Source organism: Amblyomma mixtum, chromosome 3, assembly GCF_055824585.1.
Source record: "Amblyomma mixtum isolate Tamu chromosome 3, ASM5582458v1, whole genome shotgun sequence".
In the NCBI taxonomy this organism is placed as follows: Eukaryota; Metazoa; Arthropoda; class Arachnida; order Ixodida; family Ixodidae; genus Amblyomma; species Amblyomma mixtum.
In genome coordinates, this window is record NC_143014.1 from 77199653 (window position 1) to 77216994 (window position 17342).

At 43.6% G+C, this 17342-nt stretch overlaps 1 protein-coding gene across 1 annotated transcript; it reads left to right on the top strand.

Annotated features, from left to right (window-relative positions):
- The first annotated feature begins 1680 nt into the window (after window positions 1-1680).
- On the top strand, window positions 1681-17297 carry LOC149350678 (uncharacterized). The gene is made up of 6 exons (XM_089579775.1): window positions 1681-2313; window positions 2401-2700; window positions 6138-6295; window positions 12091-12242; window positions 15212-15295; window positions 16896-17297. The coding sequence occupies exons 1-6, from the start codon at window positions 2158-2160 to the stop codon at window positions 17003-17005; spliced, it is 960 nt and encodes a 319-aa protein (XP_089435901.1). The 5' UTR covers window positions 1681-2157; the 3' UTR covers window positions 17006-17297.
- Window positions 17298-17342: the final 45 nt, after the last annotated feature.

Genomic DNA, 17342 nt, shown 5'->3' on the forward strand with positions numbered 1-17342 from the left:
GCGGTGGTCTACAGTTGCTTCTGTATTGCACTAGCTGCAGTCACCTAATCCCATAAAATATCTCAACATCAGCGAAACTGATTCTCTGCAGCCCTCGACTACTGTAACTTTTCCCTGGTATCCACACACTGTCTGGACATGCGCACTGGTACACTCGTGCATTAATTTGCAATCCTGCGTTTTTAATTCTGTAACCAAAAGTACGCACAAAAACAACCCGACCCTTTAGTATTTGGGCTATATGCATTTAAAAATGTAAATATACAAAACATTACACAAATTACAATATACAAACATTACATATACAAAATATACAAAACAGGAGAACAGTTTCGTTTGTTTTGTGGTGGTTTAACGTCCCAAAGCGACTCAGGCAGTGAGGGACACCGCAGTGAAGGGCTCCGGAAATTTCGACCACCTGGGGTTCTTTAACGTGCACTGACATCGCATAGAGGGTGACACGATAGCATAGTTGGTTAGGCTTTCCATTTTTTTGAGCAGTTTGACACCTTCGAACGCATTTTTAATTTTTTCAATTGTTGCAATTAATTAACTGAACAATTACTGACTCCAAATTTCCTTAATTAGCATCATCAAGCATTGGATTTTCATTCATTACAATGATTTCATTAACTCGTCATCGTCTATCACACACCAATAAATCATCAATCACTAGAGCCATAAATTACCATGACACGATTTTTTTTACGCAGCCTCCGATAATTTCCGACACGCGGTGCCGACTACTACTACGCCGACGACTTTTCGACCGAACAAGCTGCATACGCTATCACGTAAAAACCTAATAGGAATTAGCATCTAAGGCGTAAGGCTGATTAACACACAGGAATGGCGAGGGAGAGCGCACTACGAGTGGCAAGTGTGCACGATCGAGCGGAACTGTCGACCTTTATATGGACGGTTGCTGCGATTCTCGACTCATGCTACCGATCTACTTTGCGCACAGTAAGCTCGGTGATCAGCCAGAATTTGTGTTCTGGAATTTTAAAAGAATCCCTAAACCGACGTCCCATAAAACAAAACAAAACAAAACAAAACACGTGCATTCGAACTGCTTATCAATGTTTTGCCATAGCACGTTCAATGTTTTCACTGACATAAGCCTAGCCTATCGACCACATTAACGCACTTCAGAACCTTCACGAGCATGAAGCTTTCCACGCAAGCACACATGCTACAAAAGAAACCATTCACGGAAATTGTGACCATCACGCGTTGATGTGCAGACGACCGCTGCAGCAAGTAATAGGAGTCGCAGTTGAGACTAACCTGACGACGGAGAGAATTCCAGAGGCCTGATCGTTTGCTTAGCGTAATCTGAAAGCCACACTTCAAAGTACAGTTCGTATTCATGATTCTGCCTAATATGTTCGTCCTTAAACTTTAATACCAGCTACACACTTACGATATTTCGGCTCTCCTCACCAGCTCACGCTGTTGCGTGTTCGGTTTCGCAACCGTAGTTTCACACATTTACCAAGGTCGCGTAAGAGTACGGATTTAAGGCTTTTTGAATTTGAAACTGAGTTAAAAGGTGCTACGAAGTTTCAATATTAATCACATTTTTGTTGTGTAAAAAATTTTATTGCCTTTTACTGTTTCCATCATCCTCATCAGTCTAACAACGCTCACTGCAGGGCAAAGAGACAGTCTTCTTTTTTTTTTTTTATAACATATCTTGTCCTGTGCTAGCTGCGGCCACCCTATCCGCGCAAACTTCTCATCCGACCACTTTCTGCCACCCCTTGCTACGCTGACGCTTGCCTTCTCATAAGACCTTTTGCGGCTAAGTTATTCGTAGTCATAGCCAAAGGGCCACAGTCAAAGTCAAAGCGCGCAGCGCAAGTGACGTAAGACGTAAGGACCTCGAGCTCTCGATTCTCGAGCATGTCGCGCGCTTCATGCATGCTTCGATGCCCGCGATAGATGCGATCATGCACGAGACGTGACTGTCACGAGACATGCTGACCGTGGCCCCAGCGTTTGAGTCCTACGGACAGCTGAAGGTATTCAGGGTTCTAATTCGGTCTTCCAATTCGGACTAGTCTTCTCATTCGGAAGCATTCAGTGAAAGAGGTGCGCGAAATCCGCGCTGTTTCACGTGAAAAGCAGCTCCTTGCCCGAAAAGAAATAGCCATGACAACGGCTGTTCGCATTAAGCGAAAGGCTGGGGAGATCGCGGCTGATTCCATTGTTCTTGCACCGAAAATTGCCCGGATGGGTAACGCAGATGAAGCAATCGATGGCCAAGAAAACTACACATTTCATTACGCTGGGAGCTTCAAAAACCCGGTAAGTAAATCAAACCACACTATTGTTCTTATATTTTTGGTACTGTGCGCTGCCCCCTCATTAAACGCTGAACTCCTCTTCTCGCAGACCTCTCCTGAAGCTGAGCAGGCTATTAGGCGAGCGAAAGAGGCAAAACGCCTGAAGCAAGACCCCAAACTTCGTCCAGTAGATCTAAAGTCCAAGCGTAGAGATGAGTACCGCTCGGCTACCAAGAAAAAGAGATTGGAGAGCACACTTCGGCATCGGGCCATAGTTGAAGAACTCTGTGTTGAGGAGATCATCGACAATGACGTGAATGCTTTGCGAGAGTCGTCTAACAGTCTGTTCCGTCTTTATGACGTCCTCGCCGAGGAGGATGCTGAAACAGACCAAGCCACGAAGGAAAACGTGAGTTCGATTCGAGTAGCCTTCAGTCTTATGAGAACTCTGATGTGGATGTGCAACTCAATCAAATCTCTCTTTTAAGCTTCCGTTCTGCATTATTAGTGAAAGATTGATGCTGAATAACTACCTGCATGAATGATAGAAAAAAAGTAACTGGTCGTTTAACCTCGTGGCAGTGTGAATTTCTACGACACTAAGGTAGTGCGACGGGATACGACTGTCGTGGACAGTAGTCTGTAGGACGTGCCAAAAGCAATCTAGCCGCACAGGTGCCCGTTTTTTCTAACTACCACCACATTAGAGACTTTTGTCCCCGATGGTACGTTTGTTAAGATCTACTGAATCTCCTCGCGCAGCGCATTTGCGGCCAGTGCTTCAAGCGCTGTTGCGCGTTTGCTTGCTCTGGCCTCTTGCATAGGGAACCCAAGCTCAAATTTGCCGGCGTGGCAGCAGCGCCACGTCGCACCCGCGTGAAATTTTAGGGCTCGTGCGGAGACGTGTTCAGCCGTGCGAAACACACAATTCTTCAATGACATCGACTTCTACGTCTTCGCAGAAAACTGGAAGTTGTTGGCGCTGTGTTGTGGAGTGCCACAGCAGTCAGTGCAGTTCACGAAGAGATAGGAACCGCCTGTGAAATCTCACAGCTTCTGAGGCAAGTTGTACGAAAAGAAGGGATGCAAAGCACAGATTGCAGCAGTGCGCAGAGTCTAGTGTTTGTTTTGCAGAAGTATCGGCTTAATTCACATCGTGCAGTATTGGTAATCGTAGGCATACTTCTGGGGCTAACAGGAATGCTGGCAGTGTCCATGACACACTTGCTGCAGGCATGCATTAGCTCCAGTGTTTTTCGTGTGAGTAAAGGCAGTGCACATCATTAGTAGATATGTTTAAATAAATATGATAGTATTGCTGAGATGAACAGGATGGAGGGTTGGGCTCTCTTATTTTGATACATTTTCAGTTAGCAGTGGAAAAACACGAAAACCGCTGTAAGAAGCGACACACCTTCAGTGCTGTCTGAGTGTTGTTCTCCATCTTTTCATGCTATGTGTTTTTCGCGGTGCTTTCCGATTTGAATTGGCACTCAATGGCACATTATGGCAGTTTTAGTTAGTAAGAGGTCATGAAGTGCTGGTAGTGATTCATGACTTTACCTTGCAATTACTATGCGATGAGCAAAACGAAGTCACCTGAATAATGAGCACCTATGGATGTGCGGCCACTTTTTAAATACAGGTTATTAATGAAGTTATGTAAATCAGCAGTCTGTTATATTATTGTTCAGCAGTGGTTTTGGCAAGGCTACATTTGTTTTTGTTTTTAGTGTCGGCATATCGCACTAGTTTTTTAAGCTTCATTATGCTTGTACATTACTTTACTATGCAGTTATTCTTGTACTATGCGCGGCAGATAGCACCTGCGGGGTACTGTGGTCAATTGCACTTGAAGTGGATGCTGAATGACCTTGGCAATTAGCCTGGGGTGTTTCCTTTATCACTGGATAAATGCTTCTTGGACACTGCCATTTCTGTCTTGCTCTCAATAATGTTGCTAAAAATTGCTTTTTCTTAAGAAATGCAGTAAAACAGTGCAGCTCTTGGAACACTCACAACAAACTTTAATCAAAGAAAGACTATTAAAATTGCGAAACACACCTTTATTTTCGCGTGAGCGTTGCCTTGCAAGGCGGGTTCGCTCAAGGGTACAGCTCAAGGGTACAGACATGACTGTTACTGTAATAAAAGCAGTAATTGCATGCTCTAAAAGTTCATGCTTCGTGGGCTTACTGCTGAAGATAATACAGCAAAGAGAATGCAAGTTTCTCATCTTCACTAAGCTAATAACCATCCCACTAACTCAGCTAAAGAGAGAGAGAGACTGTTCATTTGTCCAAAACGGTATCGCAAGCCGTTTGTATATGCAGCATTCAGACGAAGTCGATGATAAAGTGTTTCCAGATGTCGAGGAATTCTGGGTGAGAGTCTTGATTGAGGGAAGAAATTGGTACTGATGTGTCGGCAAACTCCAAAGCCGATAAGTTTCTTCGGAAGCAAAACTTTTAGCCATTTGGGACGCATCAGATTTCGTGAAAAAAGTTCGAATGTATCTCCGATGTTGATGGCCCTTACGGGCCGCTTCATCTGCTTTTTCATTAGCCTGAATGTCACAGTGAGCAGGTACCCACCGAAATGTTATGCAGTGGCCTGCGGCAATACCTAAATGATGCAGATACCCGATGCCCAGGGAGACTGGCTGGTGATTCGTTTTCTTCAGCAGGTTGGCCAGGATCCTCTACGACAGCTAAAGAGCACACACAGCAACCGCCTTCAATCGATGATAACCCTGTCAGTTCGCCACACGGCAGTTCGTAGGGACACGCGAGGGGATGTGGGCGTTTTTCTTCAGAGATATCCGTTCTTTTTACTAACATCCGCAGTATTGTAATCAAACGTGACTGTCTTAATTCCGCCATCGACACCTGCAGCGCTGATATTTTAGTACTAACAGAGACCTGGTTGCGTTCCGAGCTTCGAGACCACAAACTCTTTCTCATCGCGAACAATTTTTCTATCGCTGCGATCGCACTGAACGACAAGGAGGAGGCGTTCTGCTCGCTATCACAGAACGTTTCACTTCGCAGTGCATTCCGTTAACACCCCTTTAGAAATTGTTTGGGCCTGTGTCACTTTGAATCATAAGAAAGTTATTATTGGGGTCTGTTACCGGCCCCCTACCTATATAAATAAATATCAGCATTTTTCTATTTTTTACCTCATTTGGCACTGTTTATTAAAGAATTGCTTTTGGCAGTGCTCCTTCTTTTATGTGATGTATTACTTAATTTGGGTTCTCCTTGCAGTGACAAGCGTCAACTCATTTAATTGTTTTTATTTTGGTGCCTTTCACTGAAGTGCATGGCGCCCAGCATACTTGATTGCTTAAGCCTAGCGTTATCTTTGCATCAAAGACAGTTTTGCAGTGCTTTTTTGAGTATTGCAGGGGCACTGAAAATTTAATGACAGTACTCTTCTTTTGCTGGAGTTATTGTTGGTGAGGCTGGCCCTGAAGCATTGATAGTTTGTTGAAATTTGGGGCAGCCTGTTTCTTTCTTCAGATCATATCTATGTGCATGAAGGCTATGCTTTTTTAAAGTCGTGTTGACAGGGATTATGTTGCTGGAATAATTGCTTTTTCCCTTGTTTGGGTTCACAGCTTAAGCCACTCATCAGTACAGACTGGTATCTCATGAAGTGACAACTCAAGAATACAGACTTTGTTTGCATTAGCTCAGCGTGCTTCGGGAATGGACAGTGGTATGGGCATAAAGAAGCTTAAGAACAGACATTTTACAGCATGTCCTGCTGGCTTGCAAAAAAAAAGAATTGCCTTTAAAATTTTCTTTGTGGTGTTAAAAGCCACTGTGGTCTGCTTTATAGGTGGATCCAAAAGAGGAGGAAAAAACATCAAAAATCACATGCAACAATGTTGCTATGGTGAAAGGAACCTTGAAGGAGCCTGAAAGTTGTGAGGAGTTCGTCTATGATGTTTACTACAGTGCTGCGCAGTTCAATCTTCTGCGTGAGGATGAATACAGGTAAGTTACCAGAGTCTTCTGTTATGCAGTGTTCTTGGAAGATGCTGAGAGTAATACCTGTTTTAGGCCCCGGCATTATTTCAGAGCATCTGCTTACTACCCTTGCTTCTCCCCACATGCAGACCCTGCCCTATTGATGAAAATAGGGCATTCATGGGTGGATGTGATGTTTCAGACCACATGGCAGCTGCCTCATTTCGTCTAGGACAGGCAGGGATTGTTTTAACTGGTTCGGCTTATTCAAATGGAAGCATTGCAACTGGGAACAACCATGGCCAGCTTTTTACACCGACTATAGTTCGGCTGAAATGGTTGAATTTGAAAATTAGCATGTCAGTATCTGTGACAAGGAGAGGGGTGTCGGTGAGAGATGTTAGGGCAGCGAATTGCGTTATCGTTGTTAGCACGACCAAAGTTGGAGCGTGTAAATGCAGGCTGGGAAAAGTTCTTATGGTGTAGTCTAACTGACCTCTTTCAAAGTAAGCAGTTTTTTAATGAACCACATAAACTTGTCACAAATTGATTATTGCCAGTTTGTTGCAAGTTTTATATGATTAACAAGGCCTGCAGTTTTTCATGCCATGCTTGTGCTGAGTAACAGCAGTGGCTGTGAAGGCTACAAAAATTTTGTATGTTTTATTCTCAGTAATAATATGCTTGATATTAAGGTGACAAATAATGCGCAAGATTTTTCACATCATTTGATGAGATACCTTGTGCAAGGTGTTTCTAAATTTTTGCTTCTGCTTGCTTGCTTAGAGTGCATTCATGCCGAGAATGTGTTCAAGAAAAAAAAAATGAAAGGAGGACTCGAGTTCTCTCTTAAGTTTTGGTGTTTTTTTTTGTGTGTTTTGTTGAGTGATGAAAAATGGTTTGTACAGCTAAATTTAGGTTTCATTTCCATTTCTGATATTTTTGCCCATGTACTTCGTTTTCACTTGAAGCATCAAATGAATAGAGCTACACAAAGAGGAGTAATTGTGAGCTGTGCTTAACAGGTTGTTCCTGGAGCACTTGCAGACTGTTCTTACAATTCTGGTGGTCTCATGTGGCAGTTCATCTAAACTGCTCATAACTGATTAGGGTGTTACCTTACCGTGCGCTCTCGGCCAGCCCTGCCCTGTTGGTGTAAAGCAGGCAATCTGGGCGAGCCTTCTCACTAGGCGTGCCCAAGTGACATGGGCGGTATGGGGCATGGCATGGTGCAGTCCTGATCTATTTTCTTTATTTCTTTTCTGGGGGAAGAGCATCATTTTTAATCACGACTATCTTCGGTGTTAATGAAGCTAGCTTAAGAACTTTTATGGTGTGTTAACGAGTCATGGAATACTGATCACTCATGCACTTTTCCTAACCTCAGTAAATGACATTTCATGGTCCCTTTTAGGGAGAGAATCTAGGTGCATAGTGGCTGGTGTCTTATCAATCAGTATTCCTGAACCAAAGGGAAAGCAGTTGAGCAAGGTCACAGGGACCAATGCTCACAAACAGCATTGGCTACTAAGAAATTGTTGAGACATACAGGACAGGGTTAATTGGAGAGGTATGTGAGAGGCTTTTGTCCTGCAGTGGGTATAGCTGGCTGATGATGGTAACTGTGAAAGCAACAGCAGACAGGTGTTGTCTGTGTGCATCTCAGTTTGGGTTTTTATGTCTCTCCTTAAGCAAGCTTTTGCACTAAAATCGGATGCTTAAATTGACATTTGTTAGCACAGTACTTCTGCCATCTGATTGTTGCCAACAAGAACTCTAGAAATATCTTGTAAGAACATGAATTTTTTTTCCCCACCCTAAATGAGTTGAAAGTTGACATCAAATGTTTCAGCAGTTCAGCTCATCAGGTATAGCGGCGATGCAACATTGCACATCCATAGCGAGTGTGGTGTTCCTGATGAGTTATTCACTCTTTCAAGTGTCATGACATTGTTCAATTAGGTAGCATTGTTGCAAAGATGTGTGAGGCAAGCCTTGTACGAGGTAGGTTGATGCTTCCACTTCTGCCCCCTCTTCTGCCCCCACTTTCTCTTGGTATCCAGTCTGTTATCCTTAACGTCCATCGGTTATCTTGCCTCCACATTACAAGCCCTTCCCAAGCCCATTTCTTCTTTTAGCTGCTGCGGTGGCTCAGTGGTTATGGTGCTTGGCTGCTGACACGAAAGGTGTGAGTTTGATCCCGGCCGCAGTGATCACATTTTGATGGAGGCGGAATGCTAGAGGCCCGTGTACTATGAGATGTCACTGCACGTTAAGGAACCACAGGTGATCGAAATTTCTGGACTCCTCCACTACGGCGTCTCTCATAGCCTGAGTCACTTTGTAGTTGTTAGTTATTGCAATTCATTCTTGGGGAACAACTATACTGGACAGATGCCAATAAAATGACATTCAAAAAACAATACTGTCTGCACTACATTGCAAGCATCAGTCCATGACAAGAGATCTGTTTACAAGACATAACATAATTTGAGCACTCCGTTGGAAAGCAGCTGGTGAGGATCAGACAACAGCAGATTTTTTGAAGGACGGAGGAGAAATCGTAGTAGAAAAACTAGCCACCCTGTATACGCAATGTCTTGTGACCTCAAGCATACCAGAAGCTTGGAGAACGCTAACATTATCTTAATTCATAAGAAAGGAAACGTCAAGGACTTGAAGTAGACTTCAGTCAACCAAATGATCAGGCAGGCTTTCGTAAAGGATACTCAACAACAGACTATATTCACGCTATCAATCAGGGGATAGAGAAATGCACAGAATATAATCAACCCCTATGTATAGCCTTCATTAATTACGAGAAAGCATTTGACTCAGTGGAAACCTCAGCAGTCATGCAAGCATTGCGGAATCAGGGTGTAGAAGAGTCTTATTTGAAAATTCTGGATGATATCAATACCGACTATACAGCTACCATATTCCTTCATAAAGTCCGCAATAAAATTTCAATAAGGAAGGGTGTCAGGCAGGGAGACGCGTCTCGTCAATTTTATTCACCGCCTGTTTACAGGAGATGTTCCGAGGTCTGGATTAGAAACATGACATTGATAACATTGCCTTGCAAAGCCACTCAGGACATGAACTGCAAAGCATGATCAATGAGTTAGACGGGCAGAGCAGAACGGTGGGGCTAAAAATTAACATGCAAAAAGCCAAAGTAGTCTAGCATGGGAACAGCAGTTCGAAATTGGTAGTGAGGTGCTGGAAGTAGTAAGAGAATATGTCTATTTAGGGTACAAAGTGACCGCTGCTCCGGATCATGAGGGAAATAACTCGGAAGAACAAGAATGGGGGGGGTGTATATGGCAGGTTCTCTCATATCATGATTGGCAGTTTACCAATATACCTCAAGAGAAAAGTATACAACAGCTGTATCTTACTAGTACCACCTGTGAGGCAGAAACGTGGAGGCTAACAAAGAGTGTTCAGCTTAAGTTAAGGACAACGCAACGAGCTATGGAAAGAAAAATGATAGGTGTAACGTTAAGAGATCGGAAGCGGGCGGAGTGGGTGAGGGAACAAACGCGGGTTAATGACATCCTAGTCGAAATCAGGAGGAAGAAATGGGCTTGGGAAGGGCATCTAATGTGAAGGCAAGATAACCGCTTGCCCTTAAGGGTAATGGAGTGGATTCTAAGATAAGGCAAGCATAGCAGGGGGCAGCAGAAAGTTAGGTGGGTGAATGAGATTAAGAAGTTTGCAGGGATACTGTGGCCACAACTGGTAAAGGACAGGGTTAATTGGAGAGACATGGGAGAGGCCTTTGCTCCACAGTGGGTGTAGTCAGGCTGCTGCTGCTGCTGCTGCTGATGATGATGAATTCGACTCCCGTTAAAGGTGCAGTGAAGAGGATTCTGAACATGTCTTTTTGCCGCGGGAACTCAATCCACACGTCCCTAGCATTCTTAGAAACAGCGACTTATTGCCCTGTGTGGCCGATTTCCCCAATTAAAACGAATTAACGTCCGGCTCCCGCCATTTTTTTTTAATTCTGCCTCGTACGGTGGGCGGAGTCGACCAACGCGTGGACCGCCTTTCATCCAGTCCCGTGGAGGCTTTGCTTTCGCTTTATTTTGTTTTTTAGGTTTCCATGAATAAATAGTTTCATTCGCAGATAATATAGCCGCAAAATAAGCCCGAAGAAATAAAAATACGCGCGGACTATTTGCTACTACGGACTACTACGTATTACTCCGCCGATGGCAGAGCGGCAAGACGCCACGGGACTGGGCGAAAGGCGCTCCACGCGTTGGTTGACTCCGCCCACCGTACGAGGCAGAATTAAAAAAAAAAAGGCGGGAGCCGGACGTTAATTCGATTTAATTGGGGAAATCGGCCACACAGGGCAGTAAATCGCAGTTTCTAAGAAAGCTCGGAACGTGTAGATCGAGTTCCCGCGGCAAAAATACAAGTTCAGATTCCTCTTCAGTGCACCTTTAATTCGGAAACCGGGGATAACTTGAACTACCGGCTCGGTCCTTGCCAGCGCCAATGCAATTCTATGGTGTTGGATGTTCGCTAATTCGCATGCTATGGGCATCATACCGTTTAATTGAACAGGCTGATGAAGGGAGGCTACATCCCGGTATGACTGGCCCGACAAGAAATTGTCGAAATAGCCCTACTCAAAACCATTGTTCCAAATTGCCTCATCTTCGAGGGCAGTCCGACCGCATAGTTTTAGTTTCGCTTTTCTGGAGCATCGTGCCAGCCTCCAGTGAGGGTGGCTGGACCGCCCAGTGTGAACCAGCCATAAACTTTCTCAATATAACTAGAGGGAAAGCTGGCTACTCTGCACTTCATCCTCCATGGAGAGGTGCAGGAATTCCGGGAAGATGAGGCTTCTTACTTGACTATTGTTGGGCATAAAATGCGGATTCAGCTGTAATAATGACTTCTCGAGGCGAACCTCACAGAAATGCTGTGAAAGATCCCATTCCAGCCTAACACCAAAATTTCACTTGAGTGAAATATATTGATGAAGTGAAAAATGCAGTATTGAAATAATTTAATCTGAGTACAGAGGAGAGCATCGCGGCTTAGCTACAAATTTCGAGGTACAATCCATGTTTTCAGCCTATCATTAGCAAAGCCAAATGCGAAGCCTCGTCTTCCTGGCATTCCTGCTGAGGATGTAGTGCTTTTTAAGAAACTCGCTTAGATGGTGGCACCAGCTTTCCCTCTAGGTAATTTAGAAACTTTATGTAGCCAGCCAATCTAACCCAGCTGAGCACCGTGTCGGTTGCCGATTGGTGCAGGTCAAGTTTCCCTCTTTTTTTTTCTCTTGCTGCTTCTGGTCCGCTGACCTGTCTTGTCCGCTTCCACCCTCATGGCTCCATTCTTCCAGCATGCCGAGACTTAATTATGATGCGTGTGATGTGGTAATGGGGAAGCTTATTCAAGTTCAAAACACTGTGGCCACAGCTTGCAGCGTTAAACCACATGAAGCACGCGTTTACAATCTACCACAATCGACCAAACCCAGGGTGGATGTTGTTGGGTGAGTTGGTTGCTCATGATAAAAAAACTGTAGCGCATGTGTTGTCGTCCTCGTTGTGCCCTTGTCTCGAGTGCTACAGTTTTTTCATCATGAGCAACCAAACCCAGGTAAATAGAGATTCTGAGATACCTCAGCAAGCAGCATCAAGGCAGCATGGGGTATCCTGTAGCGTCACTGGCGACAGTGGCAGTGCATGGCTATGCTGATTACAGAGTGGGATCCAAGCAACAGTGTTTAGCAAAACGGTTGATGGTGTATGTTTTTTTCTGAATTGCTCCTGCTTGTTTCCTTGTTCATTCAGTCTGTTCAAGATTGGCCCCCCAGATGCCTTTGCCCCAGAGCCAGCATATGACTCAGACTCTGACCTTGGTCTTGAAGCGCGTGATGATGACAGTGACAGCAATGCTGAAGACAACTGGAGGAATGATTATCCAGATGAAGACTTCGAAAAGCGTGAGTTGAGTTAGTTTTCTTAATGGGCTGTGTCTTCAAGGGGTCATTCATTTCTTTGGAGACTTTTGCTTCCATGTGTGACGCGTCATTTTTGGTGTGCATTTATGTATGTCACCGTGTTGGCGCTAGCAAAGTGAAATGACACTGTTGATACTAGATATTGAGTTTATGTTTAGAACTGGAAATAGCATCAAAATACTCATTTGCTTGTGCTAGATGGGTTGTAGCGATAATACAATAGTTGAGTTGATGGAGCCGGTATCAGGATTTATACAGCCCTTTTGAACACCGTCAGTACTTAGGACCTCAGTATTGTTATGCAGCATAATGTGTGATCAGTCATTCAGTTCATTCAAGGTCCCTTAATGCTCATCGATATTAGCAGTGATCTCGTGTTTCCCTGGAAAGAGGAGACAATGACTTATGCTTTACTTACAAAGTGTATTGGCCTGAAAATTCCATGCCTGATATATGCATAGAAAAACACGTTATGAAATAACATTATGAAAAGAGAGTGCATCTTCTGTAGTGCATGGAGTGGTGGCATTGGCCCCAGGTAATTGTAGCTGTCTGATCATTGGTGCGGACACAGTTTTCTTAATGTGCTGTTCTCTGCATGCATGGCATTGCATATCTGAGGGTGTCTACACAAGCCAATTCCATATGTTGTCATGGCATGGTTAGATCAGTACCCATTGCGTTCGGCTCCGAGGTGTCAGCCAATGCATGCTTTACTGCCCATGCTATTCACACATGCATTGATTGCAGGGCAGCAGGTGCAATTTTCATCAGGCTAGGATTTTACCCCGTAGTTTTGATGTGAATTTCGCAAGCTTTGTTGTGAAATTTGTCATGTAGTTCTTAATTCATGATGTGCATAATATGGTTACTTTTTTACTTTGTGTACTGTGCGATGTCAGTGCATGTTAAAGAACCCCAGGCGGTCGAAATTTCCGGAGCCCTCCACTACGGCGTCTCTCACAGCCTTAGTCATTTTGGGACGTTAAACCCCATAAACCAAACCAAACCAAACATTTTTACTTTCCTGTCGTCTGCTGTCCGGTCGTCCATGTGTGCTCATTTTTGTCTGTCTCTCAGCACAGGAGCACTTGTGTAAGGGTCAGCCTACCTTTGTCCCGCACCTCTGCTTATCCTATGTATGGGTGTGCTTATGCACATGGGGAGACTTTTACGGCAGAATGAATGAATGAATGAATGAATGAATGAATGAATGAATGAATGAAAACTGCTGGTCCTCTTGTAATCCTGTCCTTTAGTAAATTCCTCAAAACAGCACAGCTAGGCTTGTATCACGAAATATGCTTCTAGGGTTAAAAATTGCCAGGTTCACCTTCCAGTGGCAGCCTGTCCAGAGCCAGAGATTCTTAGCACTCTCTTCTGCACCACTGGTGGGACTCCCGCCTTGGTGAGTTGCTTCGCAGCTGGTGGAGACCAAGGGCTGGGGATTATTTGGTGCATTCATATAAACGGAGGTGGCCAACTACTACACCAGGGAGGCCAATTCCTGTTCTGGGGAGCGGGTGTGCTGCCAGCTCAGATAGCCAGGATCAGGCCTCACCCCAGGACTGGTTATTCGAATTTATCTACATTCATATTTTTCCTTTTCTTTTTTTATCCAGTAGAGAATTATGCAGCACCAGGATTTGAACTGCGGTTCTCTTGCATGCAAGGCAGATATCACCTCTGTGTAGTTGCTGCATTCTGCTATACACTTTGAACTATTACAGCAGTGCGAACACTAAGCCAGAGCTCATACTCTGTTTCTCCGCCGTCTGTTGAGGGCTGAGAGCCACATGCTCAGAGAAAAATAAAATAAATTTATAATAGTAGGGCAGTGTTTTGTCTCTTAGAGGAAAGACAAAGCTAGCATTTAAAATTGTGCATTTTTTGACTGATCTCACTGTTGAAAAGAAAGCATATTTGATCTTTTTAAACTAACTAGGTAGCCATCCAAGCTAGTTGGTGTACGTCAAACATAGTAAAATAAGTGCAAAAACGTAAGCACTTAAGAAAGAAGTGCTGTGCTGTGTGTCTCTCTCTCGTGCTTGCATTTTTTTTTCACTGATTCCATTATGTTATGAAACCATGTTCCTTGATCGCATTGCTTCACGTTTCTTGTGCTCCCATTTCATGTGGAAAATAAAAAAACATGACTGATAAGTAGGCTTAGCGAAATTCTCCAAGAATAATTGAATTTGTAATTTCATTTTAATTCCCCATTTGCAGCCAACGTACTCTGGCTTGCTTTATTCTGAAAAATTCTCCTAAACATCACTGGGCTGGCTAACAACTTTGCTTCTTCAAGTTGATCTCTTCGCAGCTGCACTTGAGCTTTCCACTCCATGAGCCTCCATTTTGACGTCCACTAACTTAGTGTCTTACCTGAACCAGGCTGTAGTTGGTAGTTGTAGTTGGTCTGGCAAGCCCATTGCTTCCTTTGCTATGTAAGCTGGGTGTGGAAGTGTCAGTGTGGTGAAAATTGGTCTTGGGACATCGCTTTATTAGTGCATTAGCAGGAAATAGTCTTCTTTCAGTGAAAAAGCCACCGTCTCTGTGTGTATGTGACGCCTCTACCCTCTGGAAGCACTCTCCAGTGGGTGGACCTCCGGGAACCGCCGGTGAAAATGGTAAAAATGCATCCCACAGCCACGATCCTCTGTCCACCCATCCTACTGCTTTGAGGGGACTAGGCCCAAAGAATGTTAGTACTACCCAGCCCTGACCTGGCTGGGAAGGCCCGAGCCATGCTGCACTGCACCTTCCACTGCAGTCTGCTTGCCACCTGAACTGCTGTAGTCGATTCCCATATTAGGACAAACATTTCTTCAACTGGTCAGACTTACAAAATCTCTGCAAGTTGCCTTCATCATTTATAGTTGCATCGGGTGAAGTATTTCTCTGCTTAAACATAGTTGTTCATGAGTATTCATTCTTTTGTCTTTCTTCAGTTGGTACGCACTATGGAGATTTCTTTGATGAGGAAGGTACAGACTTCATGAACAGTCAACTGAATGGCCTGACCTTGAACTTTGGTAAGCGCTGCATGCATTGTATTGCTGCCAACTGGCCATTTGTTGCATAGCAATCCTGTGGAATTGTGTTCTTTCTTCACATCACTGCACTGAATGTAATTAGTGGATTATAATGCTGGAAAGAATAACTGTAAGCTAGTTTTATCAAGTGTTACAACAACTTCTGAATAATTTCTCCAGTGCTAGCAATTTTCATGCAAGTGTTAATGGTAATGATGCCATCGAAAGTGCAGGAACAAGCTGGCACTTATTAATGCGTAAGCATTTCTAGGCTATGTCGGTGGGGTTGTGTCACCAAAACATGTCCGCAGCAGTTGTGACGTTCTCAGAAGAGGTAGGACGATTAGTCAATTAATTAGAGCCAAAAATGTCGAAAAAACGTTGAAATAGCGCAGACAGTAAAACAGCCGTGGACGACAAAATAGTGAAAAAATAGGCAAAGGAGTAAAAATAATGTTTGAAATGTATCTGATGAGTGATAATTAATTGAAAAAAATTTCATTGACATACATTAATTAGTTGATTATCAGCAAAAACCGTTGGACGGGATATAGTATCTATTATTTTCTTCCTTTAAATGCATTACCAACTAGCCTGGAACCTTGCTCTTCGGGATATAGTAAGTGGACGGGAAAGAAACCACGGCGCCAAATTTGAAGACCAAAATGGGTGATTGAGATAAAAGAATGTATAATCAGAGTCAATAAATCGATGTTTAATTCAGTAGTTAAATTAACAAACAAAAAGGAAATGATAAAGAAAGGCGATGAGTGCAGAGGAGACATCAATGCTTTTGCATTCTCCCAATGCGGGTTGCCGCAGTCGTCTCTAATTTTTTTCACTTTGTGCACTTGAAGGAAAGAGTAAGCATTGCCAAGTTTCGCTGTAGGTCGACACCATTATATCTAGTGCACATCTACAAAACTATATTAGTTCCGCTTTTAGATCTGTTTGATGATTGGAATATGTGCTTTTTCTTTAAATGGATACTAACAACCAACAGAAGTTTAGCCTGTATCAATAGGGCATTGCATCCTAATCACAGAGACCACTGTCATCCAAAGTTGAGCTTTCATAAGCTAGAAAAGACCAAAAAACGGAATGTGTCTCCATCACCGGCTGATGTCCCGAGTGAACTGCATGCGTCAGCACAGATTTTTGAGCACTGATCCCAGAGGTTAGGCTATGCCAATGTTCACATCAAATTGGTGGCAACGCATCCTTTTCGGTGAGGATATCACGAGTTTGAGTCGACTGGCAGGAAGGTTTTTAAATCCGATTTTCTCGCTGTTAATGTCCCACAGCATGTAGCCAGAAAATCAGTTTTTATAAAGAACAATGATTGGATGGAGTTGCCCTCAGTGTACCAATAAGCATTTGCGTAGTTGCGAGATTTTATTGCCTGCTTATAAGGTTTTCATTAGTTTTTGGGTCAAAAGCAGTAGCAGAATTTGTCCACAGGTGGCACTCGATAACTACCACTTGCAGCTGCTTTGTGTCATATCATGGCAAATGCTGTGTACTGTACCTGTAATGTAATATATTTCCTGAAATTATGACATGAACGTTACCAACAGAACTGTGTCTTTTTAATTTGCAGATGATGACCCAGAAGCTGACCCAGAAGTTGACCCAGAAGTTGACCCAGAAGCTGACCCAGAAGCTGATCCAGAAGCTGACCCAGAAGCTGACCCAGAAGCTGATGGCTAGGAAGTGCCCAGCTATGCTTTGCTTTTTTTTTTCCTGAAGGTTCCTTTTTGACAAGCCAGTGTTCAAACCTGCTGAGCTACGCATTGTTTTTTTTTTTTGAAGGTTCAGTTTCCACAAGTCAGTGTGCGAAAGTGCTGAGCTATGCATTGCTTTTTTTTTTTCTGAAGGTTCCTTTTTGACAAGTCAGTGTGCAAAAGTGCTGAGCTATGCAGTGCTTTTTTTTTTTTTCTGAAGGTTCCTTTTTGTCAAGTCACAGTGTTCAAAATTTGTAATAAAGTCTTTGTTTTGTAAACTCGGGTTTCCAGCCTTGTCACTCTGAGGCATTGCTTGGCCGAGA

What these genes read in the sequence shown, in the direction of transcription:
- LOC149350678 (XM_089579775.1), top strand. Translation starts at nt 2,158, where the DNA reads ATGACAACGGCTGTTCGCATTAAGCGAAAGGCTGGGGAGATCGCGGCT. An exon ending in CTGGGAGCTTCAAAAACCCG is followed by an intron (nt 2,314 to 2,400) that starts GTAAGTAAATCA and finishes CTCTTCTCGCAG; the next exon opens with ACCTCTCCTGAAGCTGAGCA. An exon ending in AGATGAAGACTTCGAAAAGC is followed by an intron (nt 12,243 to 15,211) that starts GTGAGTTGAGTT and finishes GTCTTTCTTCAG; the next exon opens with TTGGTACGCACTATGGAGAT.